At 45.1% G+C, this 18977-nt stretch overlaps 1 protein-coding gene across 1 annotated transcript in view; it reads left to right on the top strand.

Annotated features, from left to right (window-relative positions):
• Nucleotides 1-8302: 8302 nt before the first annotated feature.
• LOC120930820 (C-type lectin domain family 10 member A-like) overlaps nt 8303-18977 on the top strand; it is a 42427-nt gene continuing 31752 nt past the window's right edge. Inside the window, exons 1-5 of the mRNA XM_040341999.1 lie at nt 8303-8388; nt 12205-12292; nt 14590-14703; nt 15281-15376; nt 15457-15513. Coding sequence (XP_040197933.1) covers nt 12208-12292; nt 14590-14703; nt 15281-15376; nt 15457-15513 — 352 coding nt within the window. The 5' untranslated portion in view covers nt 8303-8388; nt 12205-12207. The remainder of the gene's footprint in view (nt 8389-12204; nt 12293-14589; nt 14704-15280; nt 15377-15456; nt 15514-18977) is intronic.

Raw genomic sequence — 18977 nt, 5'->3', positions numbered from 1 at the left:
ATTTTTTACTTTCTGCTCTAATAAATATCCAATAAAAAAATGTACAATAACAAATTTCTTTAACAGTTTAGGGCCGATATGTATTCTTCTACATACTTTTGGTAAAAAAAAAAAAAAAAAATCCCAGTAAGCGTCTACAAAATAGGGGATAGATTTATGGAATTTTTATTTATTTTATTATTACTAGTAATGATGGCAATCAGCGGCTTATAGCGGGACTGTGACATTACGGCGGACAAACCGGACACCTAACTGACATTTTTGGCACTTTTTGGGAACAAGTGACACTAATACAGTGATCAGTGCTAAATAATATGCACTGTCACTGTACTAAAGACACTAGCAGCGAAGGGGGTTAACATCAGGGGCCAGCAAAGGGTCAAGTGTGCTTCTAGGGCAGGCAGTCTCAAACATGGCGGCCCTTCGGGTGTTGTGAAACCGCATGTCCCATGAGGCATTGCAAGGCTGACCGTTACATGCACGACTCCCACAGGCAGAGGCACGATGGGACTTGTAGTTTCGCAACAGCTGGAGGGCCGCCAGTTTGAGACCCCTGTTCTAGGGAGTGCTTTCTAACTGTGTGGGGGAGGTGCTGTGACTGGTAGACATGTGCATAACTGTTCATTTTGATTCATTATTTACAAAAAATTTGTTTAGTTAATTTGCTTTTCTTTTTTTTTCTTTTCTTTTTTTCTTTTGAGAAGTATGCAGAATTAAATTAACCACTTAAAGACCGCCGCATGTAGATATACGTCCACAGAATGGCACGGACAGGCACATTGGCGTACAGGTACGTCCTTGCCTTTCCGCGGGTCGGGGGTCTGATCGGGACCCCCCCCCCCCCGGTACATGCGGTGGTCGGATTCCCGCGGGGAGCGATCCGGGACGACGGCTATTCGTTTATAGCCGCCCCGTCGCGATCGCTCCCCGGAGCTGAAGAACGGGGAGAGTCGTATGTAAACACGGCTTCCCCGTGCTTCACTGTGGCGGCGTATCGATCGAGTGATCCCTTTTATTAGGGAGACTCGATCGATGACGTCACACCTACAGCCACACCCCCCTACAGTTGTAAACACACACTAGGTGAACACTAAATCCTACAGCGCCCCCTGTGGTTAACTCCCAAACTGCAACTGTCATTTTCACAGTAAACAATACAATTTAAATGCATTTTTTGCTGTGAAAATGACAATGGTCCCAAAAATGTGTCAAAATTGTCCGAAGTGTCCGCCATAATGTCGCAGTCACGAAAAAAATCGCTGATCGCCGCCATTAGTAGTAAAAAAAAAATATTAATAAAACTATCCCTATTTTGTAAACGCTATAAATTTTGCGCAAACCAAACGATAACCGCTTATTGCGATTTTTTTTTACCAAAAATATGTAGAAGAATACGTATCGGCCTAAACTGAGGAAAACATTTTTTTATATATGTTTTTGGGGGATATTTATTATAGCAAATAGTAAAAAATATTGAATTTTTTTCAAAATTGTCGCTCTATTTTTGTTTATAGCGCAAAAAATAAAAACCGCAGAGGTGATCAAAAACCACCAAAAGAAAGCTCTATTTGTGGGGAAAAAAGGACGCCAATTTTGTTTGGGAGCCACGTCGCACGACCGCGCAATTGTCAGTTAAAGCAACGCAGTGTCGAATTGTAAAAACGCCTTTGGGCATTTAGCAGCATATTGGTCCGGGGCTTAAGTGGTTAACAAACACGGCGTCAAACGGCGCCAAGTTGGTAGTAGTTAAATTTGTTTCATTTGTTTAATTGTTTTTGTTTCAGAATTTGTTTTGTTCATTCGTTTTCTAATTGTTTCAGAAAAAAAATCGAATTTGAATATTTTTCCAATTTCCAAAAAGAATAAAATAGAATAGAAAAATAAAGGAATAAAATAGAATTCAAATGTGAAAATTATTCGAATTCGAAAAGTATTCAAAAATGAATTGAAAATTATTTAAATCCAAATTTCGTCCAAATTTTTTTTTTCGTTATTTCGGATTAGATTAAATTTGGTATTATTCTAATTCGGATACATCCGAATTTCCAAATAACGAAAATTTGTCCGAAACTTTAAGTGATACTAAAGCTTCGAATATTTTTTTTTTTTTTAAATAACAAACATGTGACACTTACCTCCACTGTGCGTCTCGTTTTGCACAGAGTGAAAAAACTCAGATCTTTGTTACACAAATAAACAACGCAGCCTACTAATACTCCACTAGCAACAAAGCGGGCAAGCGCATGGCCATGCGCCTTTATATACTTCGCACTAAGGCCAAGATACCATTCATCTTCCACCCCACCTCTAAGGCCAAGATACCATTTATCTCCCACCCCACCTCTAAGGCCAAGATACCACTCATCTTCCATCCCACCTCTAAGGCCAAGATACCATTCATCTTCCACCCCACCTCTAAGGCCAAGATACCATTCATCTTCCACCCCACCTCTAAGGCCAAGATACCATTTATCTTCCACCCCACCTCTAAGGCCAAGATACCATTTATCTTCCACCCCACCTCTAAGGCCAAGATACCATTCATCTTCCACCCCACCTCTAAGGCCAAGATACCACTCATCTTCCACCCCACCTCTAAGACCAAGATACCACTAATCTTCCACCTTAACTCTAAGACCAAGATACCACTCATCTTCCACCCCACCTCTAAGACCAAGATACCACTAATCTTCCACCTCAACTCTAAGACCAAGATACCATTCATCTTCCATCCCACCTGTAAGGCCAAGATACCATTCATCTTCCACCCTACCTCTAAGGCCAATATACCATTCATCTTCCACCCCACCTCTAAGGCCAAGATATCATTCATCTTCCACCCCACCTGTAAGGCCAAGATACCATTCATCTTCCACCCCACCTCTAAGACCAAGATACCACTAATCTTCCACCTTAACTCTAAGACCAAGACACCACTCATCTTCCACCCCACCTCTAAGGCCAAGATACCACTAATCTTCCACCTCAACTCTAAGACCAATATACCACTCATCTTCCATCCCACCTGTAAGGCCAAGATACCATTCATCTTCCACCCCACCTCTAAGGTCAAGATACCATTCATCTTCCACCCCACCTCTAAGGCCAAGATACCACTCATCTTCCACCCCACCTCTAAGGCCAAGATACCACTCATCTTCCATCCCACCTCTAAGGCCAAGATACCATTCATCTTCCACCCCACCTCTAAGGCCAAGATACCATTCATCTTCCACCCACATCTAAGGCCAAGATACCATTCATCTTCCACCCCACCTCTAAGGCCAATATACCATTCATCTTCCACCCAACCTCTAAGGCCAAGATATCATTCATCTTCCACCCCACCTGTAAGGCCAAGATACCATTCATCTTCCACCCCACCTCTAAGGCCAAGATACCACTCATCTTCCACCCCACCTCTAAGGCCAAGATACCACTCATCTTCCATCCCACCTCTAAGGCCAAGATACCATTCATCTTCCACCCCACCTCTAAGGCCAAGATACCATTCATCTTCCACCCACATCTAAGGCCAAGATACCATTCATCTTCCACCCCACCTCTAAGGCCAAGATACCACTCATCTTCCACCCCAACTCTAAGGCCAAGATACCATTCATCTTCCACCCCACCTCTAAGGCCAAGATACCATTCATCTTCCAACCTACCTCTAAAGCCAAGATACCATTCATCTTCCACCCAACCTCTAAGGCCAAGATATCATTCATCTTCCACCCCACCTCTAAGGCCAAGATACCACTCATCTTCCACCCCACCTCTAAGGCCAAGATACCATTCATCTTCCACCCCACCTCTAAGACCAAGATACCATTCATCTTCCACCCCACCTCTAAGGTCAAGATACCATTCATCTTCCATCCCACCTCTAAGGCCAAAATACTACTCATCTCCCCCCACCTCTAAGGCCAAGATACCACTCATCTTCCATCCCACCTCTAAGGCCAAGATACCACTCATCTCCCCCCCCCATCTCTAAGGTCAAGATACCACTCATCTTCCATCCCACCCCTAAGGCCAAGATACCATTCATCTTCCACCCCACCTCTAAGACCAAGATACCATTCATCTTCCACCCCACCTCTAAGGCCAAGATACCATTCATCTTCCATCCCACCTCTAAGGCCAAAATACTACTCATCTCCCCCCCACCTCTAAGGCCAAGATACCACTCATCTTCCATCCCACCTCTAAGGCCAAGATACCATTCATCTTCCACCCCACCTCTAAGGCCAAGATACCATTCATCTTCCACCCCACCTCTAAGGCCAATATACCACTCATCTCCCCCCCCATCTCTAAGGTCAAGATACCACTCATCTTCCATCCCACCCCTAAGGCCAAGATACCATTCATCTTCCACCCCACCTCTAAGGCCAAGATACCATTCATCTTTCACCCCACCTCTAAGGCCAAGATAACATTCATCTTCCACCTCCACCTCTAAGGCCAAGATAACATTCATCTTCCACCCTACCTTTAAAAACAAGATACCATTCATCTTCCACCCCACCTCTAAGGCCAAGATACCATTCATCTTCCATCCCACCTCTAAGGCCAAAATACTACTCATCTCCCCCCCACCTCTAAGGCCAAGATACCACTCATCTTCCATCCCACCTCTAAGGCCAAGATACCATTCATCTTCCACCCCACCTCTAAGGCCAAGATACCATTCATCTTCCACCCCACCTCTAAGGCCAAGATACCACTCATCTCCCCCCCCCCATCTCTAAGGTCAAGATACCACTCATCTTCCATCCCACCCCTAAGGCCAAGATACCATTCATCTTCCACCCCACCTCTAAGGCCAAGATACCATTCATCTTCCAACCTACCTCTAAAGCCAAGATACCATTCATCTTCCACCCAACCTCTAAGGCCAAGATATCATTCATCTTCCACCCCACCTCTAAGGCCAAGATACCACTCATCTTCCATCCCACCTCTAAGGCCAAGATACCATTCATCTTCCACCCCACCTCTAAGACCAAGATACCATTCATCTTCCACCCCACCTCTAAGGCCAAGATACCATTCATCTTCCATCCCACCTCTAAGGCCAAAATACTACTCATCTCCCCCCCCACCTCTAAGGCCAAGATACCACTCATCTTCCACCCCACCTCTAAGGCCAAGATACCATTCATCTTCCACCCCACCTCTAAGACCAAGATACCATTCATCTTCCACCCCACCTCTAAGGCCAAGATACCATTCATCTTCCATCCCACCTCTAAGGCCAAAATACTACTCATCTCCCCCCCACCTCTAAGGCCAAGATACCACTCATCTTCCATCCCACCTCTAAGGCCAAGATACCATTCATCTTCCACCCCACCTCTAAGACCAAGATACCATTCATCTTCCACCCCACCTCTAAGGCCAAGATACCATTCATCTTCCATCCCACCTCTAAGGCCAAAATACTACTCATCTCCCCCCCACCTCTAAGGCCAAGATACCACTCATCTTCCATCCCACCTCTAAGGCCAAGATACCATTCATCTTCCACCCCACCTCTAAGGCCAAGATACCATTCATCTTCCACCCCACCTCTAAGGCCAAGATACCACTCATCTCCCCCCCCATCTCTAAGGTCAAGATACCACTCATCTTCCATCCCACCCCTAAGGCCAAGATACCATTCATCTTCCACCCCACCTCTAAGGCCAAGATACCATTCATCTTTCACCCCACCTCTAAGGCCAAGATAACATTCATCTTCCACCCCCACCTCTAAGGCCAAGATAACTTTCATCTTCCACCCTACCTCTAAAGCCAAGATACCATTCATCTTCCACCCAACCTCTAAGGCCAAGATATCATTCATCTTCCACCCCACCTCTAAGGCCAAGATACCACTCATCTTTCCCCCCCACCTCTAAGGCCAAGATACCACTCATCTTTCCCCCCACCTCTAAGGCCAAGATACCATTCATCTTCCACCCCACCTCTAAGGCCAAGATACCACTCATCTTCCACCCCACCTCTAAGGCCAAAATACCACTCATCTCCCCCCCACCTCTAAGGCCAAGATACCACTCATCTTCCATCCCACCTCTAAGGCCAAGATACCATTCATCTTCCACCCCACCTCTAAGGCCAAGATACCACTCATCTTCCACCCACATCTAAGGCCAAGATACCATTCATCTTCCATTCCACATATAAGGCCAAGATACCACTCATCTTCCATCCCACCTCTAAGGCCAAGATACCATTCATCTTCCACCCCACCTCTAAGGCCAAGATACCACTCATCTTCCATCCCAACTCTAAGGCCCCGTACACACGTCCGAGGAACTCGACGTGCCAAACACATCGAGTTCCTCGTCGAGTTCAGTGTGGAAGCCGCCGAGGATCTCGGCGGGCCGACTTTCCTCATTGAACAACAAGGAAATAGAGAACATGTTCTCTTTTCGGCCCGACGAGTTCCTCGCTAAAAAGTGTACACATGACCGAGTTTCTCGGCAGAATCCAGCTCCGACCGAGTTTCTGGCTGAATTCTGCCGAGAAACTCGGTCGTGTGTATGGGGCCTAAGGCCAAGATACCACTCATCTTCCACCCACCTCTAAGGCCAAGATACCATTCATCTTCCATCCCACCTCTAAGGCCAAGAGTTAAGGTCCCCAAGGGATAGCTAATGCATTCAGCAATTACTATACAACCTTAAAAATGGCACTTCAACCCCTCAACCAACTCCTGCTAGCATTCATGACAAAGTAATATTGTTTATAAACATTGATCACATAGGAAATAAAGAGATACAAAGTAAAATAGTTTTTTTTTAAACAGTGTTTATTCTTTCTGTTTTGTTAAATCCTCCCAAAGTTCACACAAATCCTGCATTACTGTGAATGAGAACCTCAGATACTGGAGACCAAGGATGGCTTTCCAATGATAAAAAGATGGCTGATACTATTAGACATGTGCATTCGTTTTCGTTAGAATGCATTTTCGTCCGAAAATCTGTTTTTTTCGTTATCGTTTTAACAAACGATAACGAAAGTGCAAGAAACGAAAACCGAAAGATCCGACATAAAAAATGCTTTATTTTCGTTTTCGTTGTGGTAAAAATTCGATATAGAGAGATTCGACATTATAGGGAAAAGATTCGACATCATAGAAAAAAGATTCGACACTATAGAAATAATAGATTCAACATTACAGAGAATAGATTTCGATTTATGAGAAAATAGATTCGACATTATAGAGAATAGATTCGACATTATTACTAGTCATACAACATTAGAATTCTTGTAGGCGGAATATTCGAACAGAAATGTACGATTCGGCGTAAAGATTCGACGTTCCGTCGAATATTTTTTTGACCATTAGACAGGAACAAACAAAGATTCGACATTCCGGCGTATATTCTTTTGACCATTCAACAGAAACCAAGTATTATTGGATTTTCGGACGAAAGCTATTCCCCAACGAAAAACGAAATAAATCAAAACGATTTTCGGGAGTAACTAAATAAATTTATTTTCCAAACGAAAACGAAAAAACGAAACAAAATATTCCAGTCTGCACATGTCTAGATACTATCACTATACAGTATATTGTAACATGTCAGAGATTTATTCATGCAGACTTGTGTCTGTGTCTGTGGGGAATTCTACAGAAGGACCATCTGAGGTTTCAGTAGAAAGCAGAATTTGCAGAACAGAAACTTCAGAAGAAACTTTTCAGTTCATATTGTGAAAGTCGTCATGAGTCAGATGTTTATTTTCTAATACTTCTGTATGGTGGAAGATCAGACAGTTCACCGTAATATTCCAACCGCACAGAGCCGCCTCAACCCACGAGACCAACCCAAGTCCCGGCCCGGTGTATGACCTGACCACACAGTACAGCAATCAGATGTGTCCTCCCAGATGAGGAAATATTAGCTGGAAAGGGTGTCATCTAAAGAGAGGAGGATGGAGATGATCGCTCACTTCATAAGGAGGACCCGGATCAGGTATTCAGAATAAGAAATCGTCAACTTAACCAACCATCTCCTCCGAGATCTCCATCAACCCTTCATATCATTTCATACTCTGCACCATCCCCTCCGAGATCTCCATCAACCCTTCATATCATTTCATACTCTGCACCATCCCCTCCGAGATCTCCACCAACCCTTCATATCATTTCATACTCTGCACCATCCCCTCCGAGATCTCCACCAACCCTTCATATCATTTCATACTCTGCACCATCTCCTCCGAGATCTCCATCAACCCTTCATATCATTTCATACTCTGCACCATCCCCTCCGAGATCTCCACCAACCCTTCATATCATTTCATACTCTGCACCATCCCCTCCGAGATCTCCATCAACAAATCCAGAGAGGGGGCAGGCACCACTAGAAGGTGAGAGGGGTTACAAATATTCTACACTAAACTATACTATACTGTACTCTACTCTACTCTACTGTACTCTACTCTACTATACTGTACTCTACTCTACTATACTGTACTCTACTCTACTGTCCTGTATTCTACTATACTGTACTCTACTATACTGTACTGTACTCTACTATACTGTACTGTACTCTACTATACTGTACTGTACTCTGCTATACTGTACTCTACTGTCCTGTACTCTACTATACTCTACTCTACTGTACTCTACTCTACTGTACTCTACTCTACTCTACTGTACTCTACTCTACTGCACTCTACTGTACTGTACTGTACTCTACTGTACTCTACTATACTATACAATACCATATTATACTAAACTATACCATACTATATAAACAGTAAAAGTATTGCTGGCGCAAGTGAAAAATATATATTATATTATGTTGTTATAGTGGGTTTGCTGCAATCAAGGAGGAAAAGGGTCAGGACACCTGTTGGTGTCTGGTCCTTTAAGGAATATGTGTAGTAAGTGAATTGCGCTCCCCTTCTTTTTCCCTTTATTTATCACCACCTATTTCTAGGTACTGATTAGATTATTTAATCATCAATGCATAACACCTCTATTTAAATCAACGAATGTGCTAATATTCTTCTCATTGGGAATACAAGGGCGTAAACCTGTATACAACGATCCTATAGGGTCAAGGTATAGTCTCATGCTACCAGTAGTGACACTGACCCTATAGGGTCCAGGTATAGTCTCATGCTACCAGTAGTGACACTGACCCTATAGGGCCAAGGTATGGACTCATGTTACCAGTAGTGACACTGACCCTATAGGGCCCAGGTATGGCCTCATGTTACCAGTAGTGACACTGACCCTATAGGGCCCAGGTATGGCCTCATGCTACCAGTAGTGACGCTGACCCTATAGGGCCCAGGTATGGCCTCATGTTACCAGTAGTGACACTGGGCCGGATTCAGAAAGAAGATACGACGGCGTATCTCCTGATACGCCGTTGTATCTCTGAGTCCGGCCGTCGTATCTATGCGCCTGATTCATAGAATCAGGTTAGGCATAGATATGCCTAAGATCCGACAGGTGTAAGTGACTTACACCGTCGGATCTTAAGCTGCAATTCCAGGCCGGCCGCTAGGTGGCGCTTCTGTATCTTTTATGCGTCGGATATGCAAATGAGCATTTACGCCGATTCAGAAACGAACGACCGCCCGGCGTTTTTTTTTTACGTCGTTTGCGTTCGGCTTTTTCCGGCGGAAAGTTACCCCTGCTATAGGAGGGGTAAGTGCAGCATATCCTATGTTAAGTATGGCCGTCGTTCCCGCGCCGAGTTTTGAATTTTTTACGTCGTTTGCGTAAGTCGTTCGCAAATACGGCCGGACATAATTTACGTTGACGTCATTTGGAGCAATGCACGCTGGAAAAATTTGCGGACGGCGCATGTGCTGTTCGATCGGTGCGGGAACTCGCCTGATTTAAATTGTACACGCCCCCTAGACGCGGAATTTGAATTCCGCCGGGGGATTTACGATACGCCGCCGCAAGTTTTGAGGTACGTGCTTTCTGAATTAAGCACTGCCTCAAAAACTTGCGGCGGCGGATCGTAAATCCGGATTCTAAAGATCCGCTAACCTATCTGAATCCGGCCCACTGACTCTATACTGGTATGGACTGGGTAATTTGTTAGAATCTATACTGGTATGGACTGGGTAGTTTGTTAGGATCTATACTGGTATGGACGAGGTAATGTGTTAGGATCTATAACAGTAGTGACACTGACCCTATAGGGTCCAGGTATGGCCTCATGCTACCAGTAGTGACACTGATCCTATAGGGTATAGGTATGGCCTCATGCTACCAGTAGTGACACTGATCCTATAGGGTCCAGGTATGGCCTCATGCTACCAGTAGTGACACTGACCCTATAGGGTCCAGGTATGGCCTCATGCTACCTTTACTGACAACGATCCTATAGGGTCCAGGTATGGCCTCATGCTACCAGTGGTGAGACTGACCCTATAGGGCCCAGGTATGGCCTCATGCTACCAGTAGTGACACTGACTCTATAGTGTCCAGGTATGGCCTCATGCTACCAGTAGTGACACTGACCCTATAGGGTCCAGGTATGGCCTCATGCTACCAGTAGTGACACTGACCCAATAGGGCCCAGGTATGGCCTCATGTTACCAGTAGTGACACTGACCATATAGGGCCCAGGTATGGCCTCATGTTACCAGTAGTGACACTAACCCTATAGGGCCCAGGTATGGCCTCATGTTACCAGTAGTGACACTGACCCTAGCCAAATGCAAAACTAGTAAAAAACAGTCAAAAAATTCAGTGGCCTCCACCTGTAAAATCATTCCTGTTTTGGAGGTTGTCTCATTGTTGCCCATCTAGTGCACCTGTTGGTCATTTCATTAACACCAAAACAGCTGACCCCCCCCCCCCCGCTACCCAATTTTATTTTATGTAGCGCTACCCCCGAAGGAGCCACTGATTGATTTGGGATCTACTCTCTTTGGCTCAGCGCACCCCTGTTTAAATAGCTCGAACCCTCCCTTGACACATCAGAAGTTTGATAATGAGGTATGGTGACCCCTGCTGGGCTGGAGTCACAATAGCTGAACCAAAATATGCTATAACAAATGACAGTAAATTACTTACTGAAATGGTACAATCCCTTTGAGCAAGGAAAAAACATACTCCACACAGGAAGGAAGGAATTTAACACAACACAACCAATCAGCAGTAACTCGACCTGATTCGCAAGGGCCCTTGCAAGAATCAGCAATTAAAGTAGATTAGTAATACGTTCTGAACCTAAGAATGGTACCATTCGCCTAAATTCAAAGTCAGTTTATACTCGCGAGTGCCCCTAACGGGCAGTCTCTCTAGGTAGTCAATGTTTCGTGGCGGCCGGTAGGTGCACGTTAAAGTGTAATCCACAGGTAGTGGTTAAGAAAAGGAATCACACAACAGGATGTCTATGAAGACCAGGGATTTAGAAGCCGAGCAAGTGCTCTCTCACCCAACGGGCCGAACCGCCCGATTTCTCCTCGGGGATCAGGATGCGCTGATGTTCCACAGCACACAGGATCCTGGACGAGAGCGTTCCACTGCTACAGTTGTCAGCTGGGCTGCCTCTTCAACTCCGGGAACGCTGGCATGGTGCTGGGATCTTGCTTCCGTCTGGATGGCTGGTCTCTCAGCAAATCTAGGCCCAGGCTTCTGGCCTAAACGCACAGCTGTCTCCGTCCGCAGCTCCGCACAGGAGAGAAGGCCGGTCCCGAGAGAGCGAAAGAGCGCCACTCCCCTTCCTTAATTAACCTCCCTCAACGGTCCGAGCTAAACGTCACATCCTCCTGGAGGGCAAAGCATTGCGGGAAGTCAATGGAGTCCATATCTCCTGCTACTTGTAGTCCCGCAATGCATAACTTGTGTAAAGGTATCCAGCATATTTACAGGCGTAGGTAAAGTTCCAGCGGGGAAAGACCTGCCACTGGACTCTGGCAGAATGACCCCGCTACATTTATTTACACTTTTTTTCATTTAACTTTGTTGTCATCACATGGGGGTGAACAAGCCCCCGTTTGATAGCTTTGGGCAGTGATGGGTCCCCTTTATGGAGACATTGGGGGTCTATTAGATAAAGCAGTAAATACAATGCAACAATTCATCATTATATTGTATTACTCATTGACAATGGCAGACGATCTGCGAGTGTCATTCTACCCCGCCCAGCAACATGCTGAGCACCTCCCATCTGTCCAATCATTCCTCACTGTCTCTTAATCCCACAGGTCATGTCAGTGGAATACCGGAACTTCCAGAGTCCTCCAGAAGACACCAAACCAACCAACAGTCCTCCAGGAACCTGGCCTCTCCAAGGTACCAATCGTCAGTGTGTGTGAGACCGATACCGAGAATTACACCCAGTATACAGGACAAGAGAAGTGGTACAGTGCAGAGTCCATACATACAGAATAAGAACAAATGCCAAGAATTATCAGTCCTCAGTTGGTGTAAGTCTTAAGTCTAAGTATGGTGTAAGTCTCAGTATCGGCCCTCAGTTGGTGTAAGTCTCAGTATCAGTCCTCAGTTGGTGTGAGTCTCAGGATCAGTCCTCAGTTGGTGTGAGTCTCAGTATCAGTCCTCAGTTGGTGTGAGTCTCATTATCAGTCCTCAGTTGGTGTGAATCTCAGTATCAGTCCTCCGTTGGTGTGAATCTCAGTATCAGTCCTCAGTTGGTGTGTCTCAGTATTGGTCCCCAGTTGGTGTAAGTCTCGGTATTGGTCCCCAGTTGGTATAAGTCTCAGTATCAGTCCTCGGTTGGTGTGAGTCTCCGTATCAGTCCTCAGTTGGTGTGAGTCTCGATCCTCAGGGGGTGTAAGCAGGGGTCAAGTCCTGGGGAAAAAAGTGTGGGAACTCCCACCCAAGATCCACTACCCCAACTGAAAAAAAAATGATCATATGCATAATTACTAAACCGCATGTTTTTTTTTCGAAGCAAGTTCTTTCTATATCTCCGCAATGTCTCCTGGGAACAATGACAAAAGCTCCCAGGAGACATTGCGGCATCGAGGAAGTGACAAAATACCTGCACACTACCCGATGAATCCATATACAGGAAGCGGCCAGTAACACAAAGGATTACTATGGTCCGCCTGCCCCTGACAGTGACTCGAGCTGGGCATTGCCGCTTAGTGAAGGATTGGCTCAGGCGGCTCGGCTCTAGTCCTGCAAAGGGAACTGCGTTCCTGCTGTGAAAAAAGTGCAGGAACTCCGTTCCCACGCGTTCCCGCAGGACTTGAGCCCTGGGTGTAAGTCTCAATATCAGTCCACAGTTGGTGTAAGTCTCAGTACTCAGTTGGTGTAAGTCTCAGTATTGGTCCTAAGTTGGTGTGAGTCTCGCTATCGGTCCTCAGTTGGTGTAAGTCTCAGTTTTAGTCCTCAGTTGGTGTAAGTCTCAGTATTGGTCCTCAGTTGGTGTAAGTCCCAGTATTGGTCCTCAGTTGGTGTAAGTCTCAGTATTGGTCCTCAGTTGGTGTAAGTCTCAGTATTGGTCCTCAGTTGGTGTAAGTCTCAGTATTGGTCCTCAGTTGGTGTAAGTCCCAGTATTGGTCCTCAGTTGGTGTAAGTCTCAGTATTGGTCCTCAGTTGGTGTAAGTCTCAGTATTGGTCCTCAGTTGGTGTAAGTCTCAGTATTGGTCCTCAGTTGGTGTAGGTCTCGGTATTAGTCCTCAGTTGGTGTAAGTCTCAGTATTGGTCCTCAGTTGGTGTAAGTCTCAGTATTGGACCTCAGTTGGTGTAAGTCTCAGTATTGGACCTCAGTTGGTGTAAGTCTCAGTATTGGTTCTCAGTTGGTGTGAGTCTCAGTATCAGTCCTCAGTTAGTGTAAGTCTCAGTATCAGTCCTCAGTTGGTGTAGGTCTCGGTATTAGTCCTCAGTTGGTGTAAGTCTCAGTATTGGTCCTCAGTTGGTGTAAGTCTCAGTATTGGTCCTCAGTTGGTGTGAGTCTCAGTATTGGTCCTCAGTTGGTGTAAGTCTCAGTATTGGTCCTCAGTTGGTGTAAGTCTCAGTATTGGTCCTCAGTTGGTGTGAGTCTCAGTATTGGTCCTCAGTTGGTGTAAGTCTCGTTATTAGTCCTCAGTTGGTGTAAGTCTCAGTATTGGTCCTCAGTTGGTGTAAGTCTCGTTATTAGTCCTCAGTTGGTGTAAGTCTCAGTATTGGTCCTCAGTTGGTGTAAGTGTCGTTATTAGTCCTCAGTTGGTGTAAGTCTCAGTATTGGTCCTCAGTTGGTGTGAGTCTCAGTATTGGTCCTCAGTTGGTGTGAGTCTCAGTATTGGTCCTCAGTTGGTGTGAGTCTCAGTATTGGTCCTCAGTTGGTGTGAGTCTCAGTATTGGTCCTCAGTTGGTGTGAGTCTCAGTATCAGTCCTCAGTTAGTGTAAGAGTTGATCCCCAGGTGGTGTAAGTCTCAGTATCAGTCCTCAGTTGGTGTGAGTCTCAGTATCAGTCCTCAGTTAGTGTAAGAGTTGATCCTCAGGTGGTGTAAGTCTCGATATCAGTCCACAGTTGGTGTAAGTCTCAGGTTCGGTCCTCGGTTGGCGAGATGTTCTGCCGGTTCCTCAGTGATATAGTCGGTTTTATAGATTTCTGACCCTCTCTTGTTTTTCTCTGATATCAGGAATCCTGGTGGACAGACAGACTGCTCGGCCCTCCTCCGCCCTGATCTGCTTCCTCTCATCTCTCTGCACTGCGCTCCTCTTCATCATCATCATCCTCTTCGTCGTATTCACACGTGAGTTCTCTCCACACACCTCACATTAAAGTGATATGGTACGGATGATAACATTACATCACACTGATAACATGACATCACACAGGTAAAATAATATCACTCTATTGCATTACACTGGTAATATGACATCACACTGATATCATGATGTCATACTGGTCACATCATCACATGGCATTACTGTAATAATATGACATCATCACGCAAGCAGAATCCCATTGCTACCATAGTATTACACTAGAAATATCACCATAGCAACAAGACATCACACTGGTCACATGACACCATCTCGATGATATGACATCACACTGGTCACATGACATCACTCTGGAATATGAGAATCTAGCCTTGTCCTTGTCACAGTAAACCCCCCTCAAGATGTCTTTGGTGATTGGATGTGGATTTGGGCACTAGGGTGGGGGAACTCCACCTTTCCCAGATCTACAACGTCTCTGAGAAGACCCCCACTGGGTGACCTTAGGGGGACTCCAGTTTGGATTCAGTTGTAGGGTCCCTCTAACACCACCATCCCCCCGTTTCAGCCACTGGAATGATTTCTGGTTCCTTGTCTCTACGGCAGGTCAAGGGGTGAATCAGATGGAGCAGAACATGGAGGTGAAGCTGAGGAATCTGAGTATGGGACTGCAATCCAGAGTGGGGGGACTGAGCCAACTTGGTGAGATAAACCTCTGAGGGGGGAAGGGGAAGACCGGGGGTATCACATTTACTCACCATATGAATGTTCTCCTCCACCAGGATCTCAGATGATGGAGAGAATGAAAGTCATGGAACACTTTTTGAAAGGCATCAAAGGTGAGTAATGAGATAAAGAGGGGTCATAGAGACTGAGAGACATTTATCTACTGAAATGAATGAATGTGGAATGAAGAGGGGTCATAGAGACCAAAAGGACATAATTACATCCCCTGAATATATATTATCCCATGATCTGAAATGAATGAATGTGGAATTAAGAGGGGTCATAGAGACTGTAACGAAACGTCCCACGCTCCGCTTGAGTGCTTTTGTCATATACCACTTCCTCCCAGTCTGAATATAGATATCAGATATTCCAACAGCTGACAAGCACAAAATAAGACGATACTCGTTTGATTGCTGAACATGAACTGTTTATTAGAACCAAAATACAAGTCTTATATCCAGTTGAGGAGGAGGTTCCCCCCTCCTGCTCATATTACTCTAACAATACACCTGTAACCAGAAACATAAATTAACATGAGCTAATTAACTAATCCTTTAAAGCAGCCGGTGTCACTCTGTGCTCTCCTGGGCATTGTTATGATAAATCAGGATTTCACTACAGGTCAGACTTGTTGTCACCGAGCTTCACACAGCAGATTATACATTATCATAAGTATAAACACAGGACACCTTCTCACAATAGCAGGAGCTCCAACATGAGTTGGCCCATCTCCTACATTGTACAGAGGCCAATGTGATCAGCTCTCTCAACTAACACGTTGAGTTCAGAATCAAACAAACCAAGAATAGTCTTTACATATATCCTGGGAGATATTGTGGATAAATATCACTGTCCCATTTTAAGTAATCCAAGATATATTTTCTCAGTCACCCCGTGCCAGGATGTCACAGGGTGACTTAGACATAAGGGGCCAGATTCACGTAGATCAGCGGATCTATAGATCCACTCGATCTACGTGATTTAAGATCCGCTCCCGCAAGTTTGAGAGGCAAGTGGCTAATTCACAAACCACTTACCTCCAAACTTGCGGCGGCGGATCCTAAATCCCCCGGCGGAATTCAAATTCCGCGGCTAGGGGGAGTGTACTATTTAAATCAGGCGCGTTCCCGCGCCGATTTAAATGCGCATGCGCCGTCCTGGGAATTTCCGGGCGTGCATTGCTCCCACTGACGTCACTAGGACGTCAGTGGTTTCGACGTGAGCGTGACTTGCGACGCGCGTGTTTGTGAATCGGCGTACGCAAACGACGTTAGAAAATTCAAATTCGACGCGGGAACGCCGGCTATACTTAACATTGGCTGCGCCTGATAAAAGCAGGGGTAAGTATACGACGGGAAAGCCGCTACGGAAACGTTGTAAGAAGACTGCGTCGGGTCCGCGTACGTTCGTGAATTTGCGTATCTCGCTGATTTACATATTATTCAAGGTAAATCAGCGGGAACGCCCCCGGCGCCATTTTTAAATCGAAAATAAGATCCGACAGTGTAACACATTGTAACACTGTCGGATCTAAGCCCTATCTATGTGTATCTGATTCTATGAATCAGGCGCATAGATAGGACCAGTGTAAGTCAGAGATACAATGGGAAAGTAGAACAGTAGCGGGACTATAACGGTGCATGCAGAGACCAATAAAGAAAAATAGAACCAATACTATAAATTTTAATGATTTATTAAAAAACACAGAGTAGCGTCAGGTTGTAAGGCATATCATAGGCTACACAAAAGCCTACTACACAGATCGACAACCTAATCACGAGTACAAAGTTAAAAAGTTCCCATGACAGACATTAGTACTGTAACAGAGATCGCAACCTGGTTGGTAAACCCTATATATTTCGCCCGGTTAGGCTTCTTCAGGGGTGGTTGAGATCAGAGTTTAGGATTCTGATAATGACATACAGAAAAAGAAAATTAGTGATTTATACATAAATACATTAAATATACATAAACAATAAATAAAGTCGCTCAGCCAGTGTATATCACATAATGCCCACCTGCTGGTCCGTAGTGGGAGTAAAAAGACAACAGGGTGCGTATATACCCTGGTTCCATCACATGCCTGAAAGGTCAGGCCGGATGAGCACAAGTTGACAGCCACAAGGATAACCTAGGCAGGAAAAGGTGAGAGGCCGCTGCAGATGGAATTCACACAATCCCCAACCATCGGAGGGGCAAGGGGGGGGGCACCCAAAGACAGGGTGACCAACTGTGGAGAAGAGTAGCAATATCAGTATCTATTACAATAAGAATGTTTAATAAAAATATTTATAGAAAGTAATAAGAAAAAGTGTACACTCACAGTGCTTAAATGAACAGGTATAGCATCTGTGGAGGCATACGCCTAGCTTAAGACCGAAGGCTTGTCAAATCTGTAACAAGCTGAGCCAAATATTATGTCACAAAATATGCGAAAAATATAATTGGGAATCAAACAGAAAAAAAGGGGGGAAAGAGAGAACAAAGAAAGAAAGAAAGAATGGAGACAAGAAAAAAAGAAGTAAACAATGGTTTACTTCTGTATTATGAATATCAATATAATGATTATAGTGATCTTCAGCAAAAAGCTATTCCATAATAGGATAAAAAGATCCGCTCATAAAGAAAAAGTTTGTTGGAAAATAAGCCAAGAAAGGGTTGGTAAGAAGACAGTTAGTGAGGGACATAATAATTGTTTAAGCAAGGGAATAGGTTTGTATAAACAGCAGCTATTAGGCATGGTAGAGAGGATACCTGGTCAATCGAGCTCAGCAGCACGGGTTATCTCCACAGGAGTGTACAGCACACTGACGCTCCACAACAGGACATAGTCCTGATATACCCCTCAGCCCCTCCCACACGTCCGTGCGTCAGAGGGGGCGCGGTCGGGCGTGAGCGGACACATAGTGTCAGTGCGCAGACGCCCCACACTGATGCTTAACATGAGGCCTACAATCCCCAGCAACCCCTGGGTTAGAAGGCGTGGACGGCCGAGTGATCGGCCAATCACAGCGCGCCGGGGGAGGGGCACCACCAGAAAGCGGAGCGGCCCATAGGCAAGGAAACAAACCCCATGTCTAAGAGCCGGGAGTGGCCAAAACGCCGGTGGATAGGGCGGGGAGCCAGCAGTCAGGGGGGAGAAAGAAAACCACTGACAGAAACGGGCTCACAAGGTGAAGCCCTTGGGTGTCCAAATGGAGGGAGACACAAGGTGAAAAAACAAGCGCAGCAGCATCACAAATCCAACAGTGTAAAAAAGGATAATCCAACGGGCAAAGGAAAAGCAACTTGGTATGGTAAAAGGATATGTCATGGCCCATAACTTAAAAAGGCAGGGCCATTGAAAAAACCCAGTATGGAAGTAGGCAGGGTGGCAAGTGCATATATAAAGTGGCAGAGCGATTCACAACAAAGTTCATACACATAAATAGTAATTGTAGATCAGAATAATGATTGAAATCAAACACATCTAGAGCATTTGTATACAAAAATAATATTTCATACATATACATCAATTAGCAAAATGCCAAAATAGCCAAGAAAAGAAAAACAGACAGAGAAAAAAAGGAAAAGG

The sequence above is a fragment of the Rana temporaria genome, chromosome 3, assembly GCF_905171775.1.
Source record: "Rana temporaria chromosome 3, aRanTem1.1, whole genome shotgun sequence".
Lineage (NCBI taxonomy): Eukaryota > Metazoa > Chordata > Amphibia > Anura > Ranidae > Rana > Rana temporaria.
The sequence above is the reverse complement of the archived record's forward strand: the minus strand, read 5'-3'. Positions and strand labels throughout refer to the sequence as shown.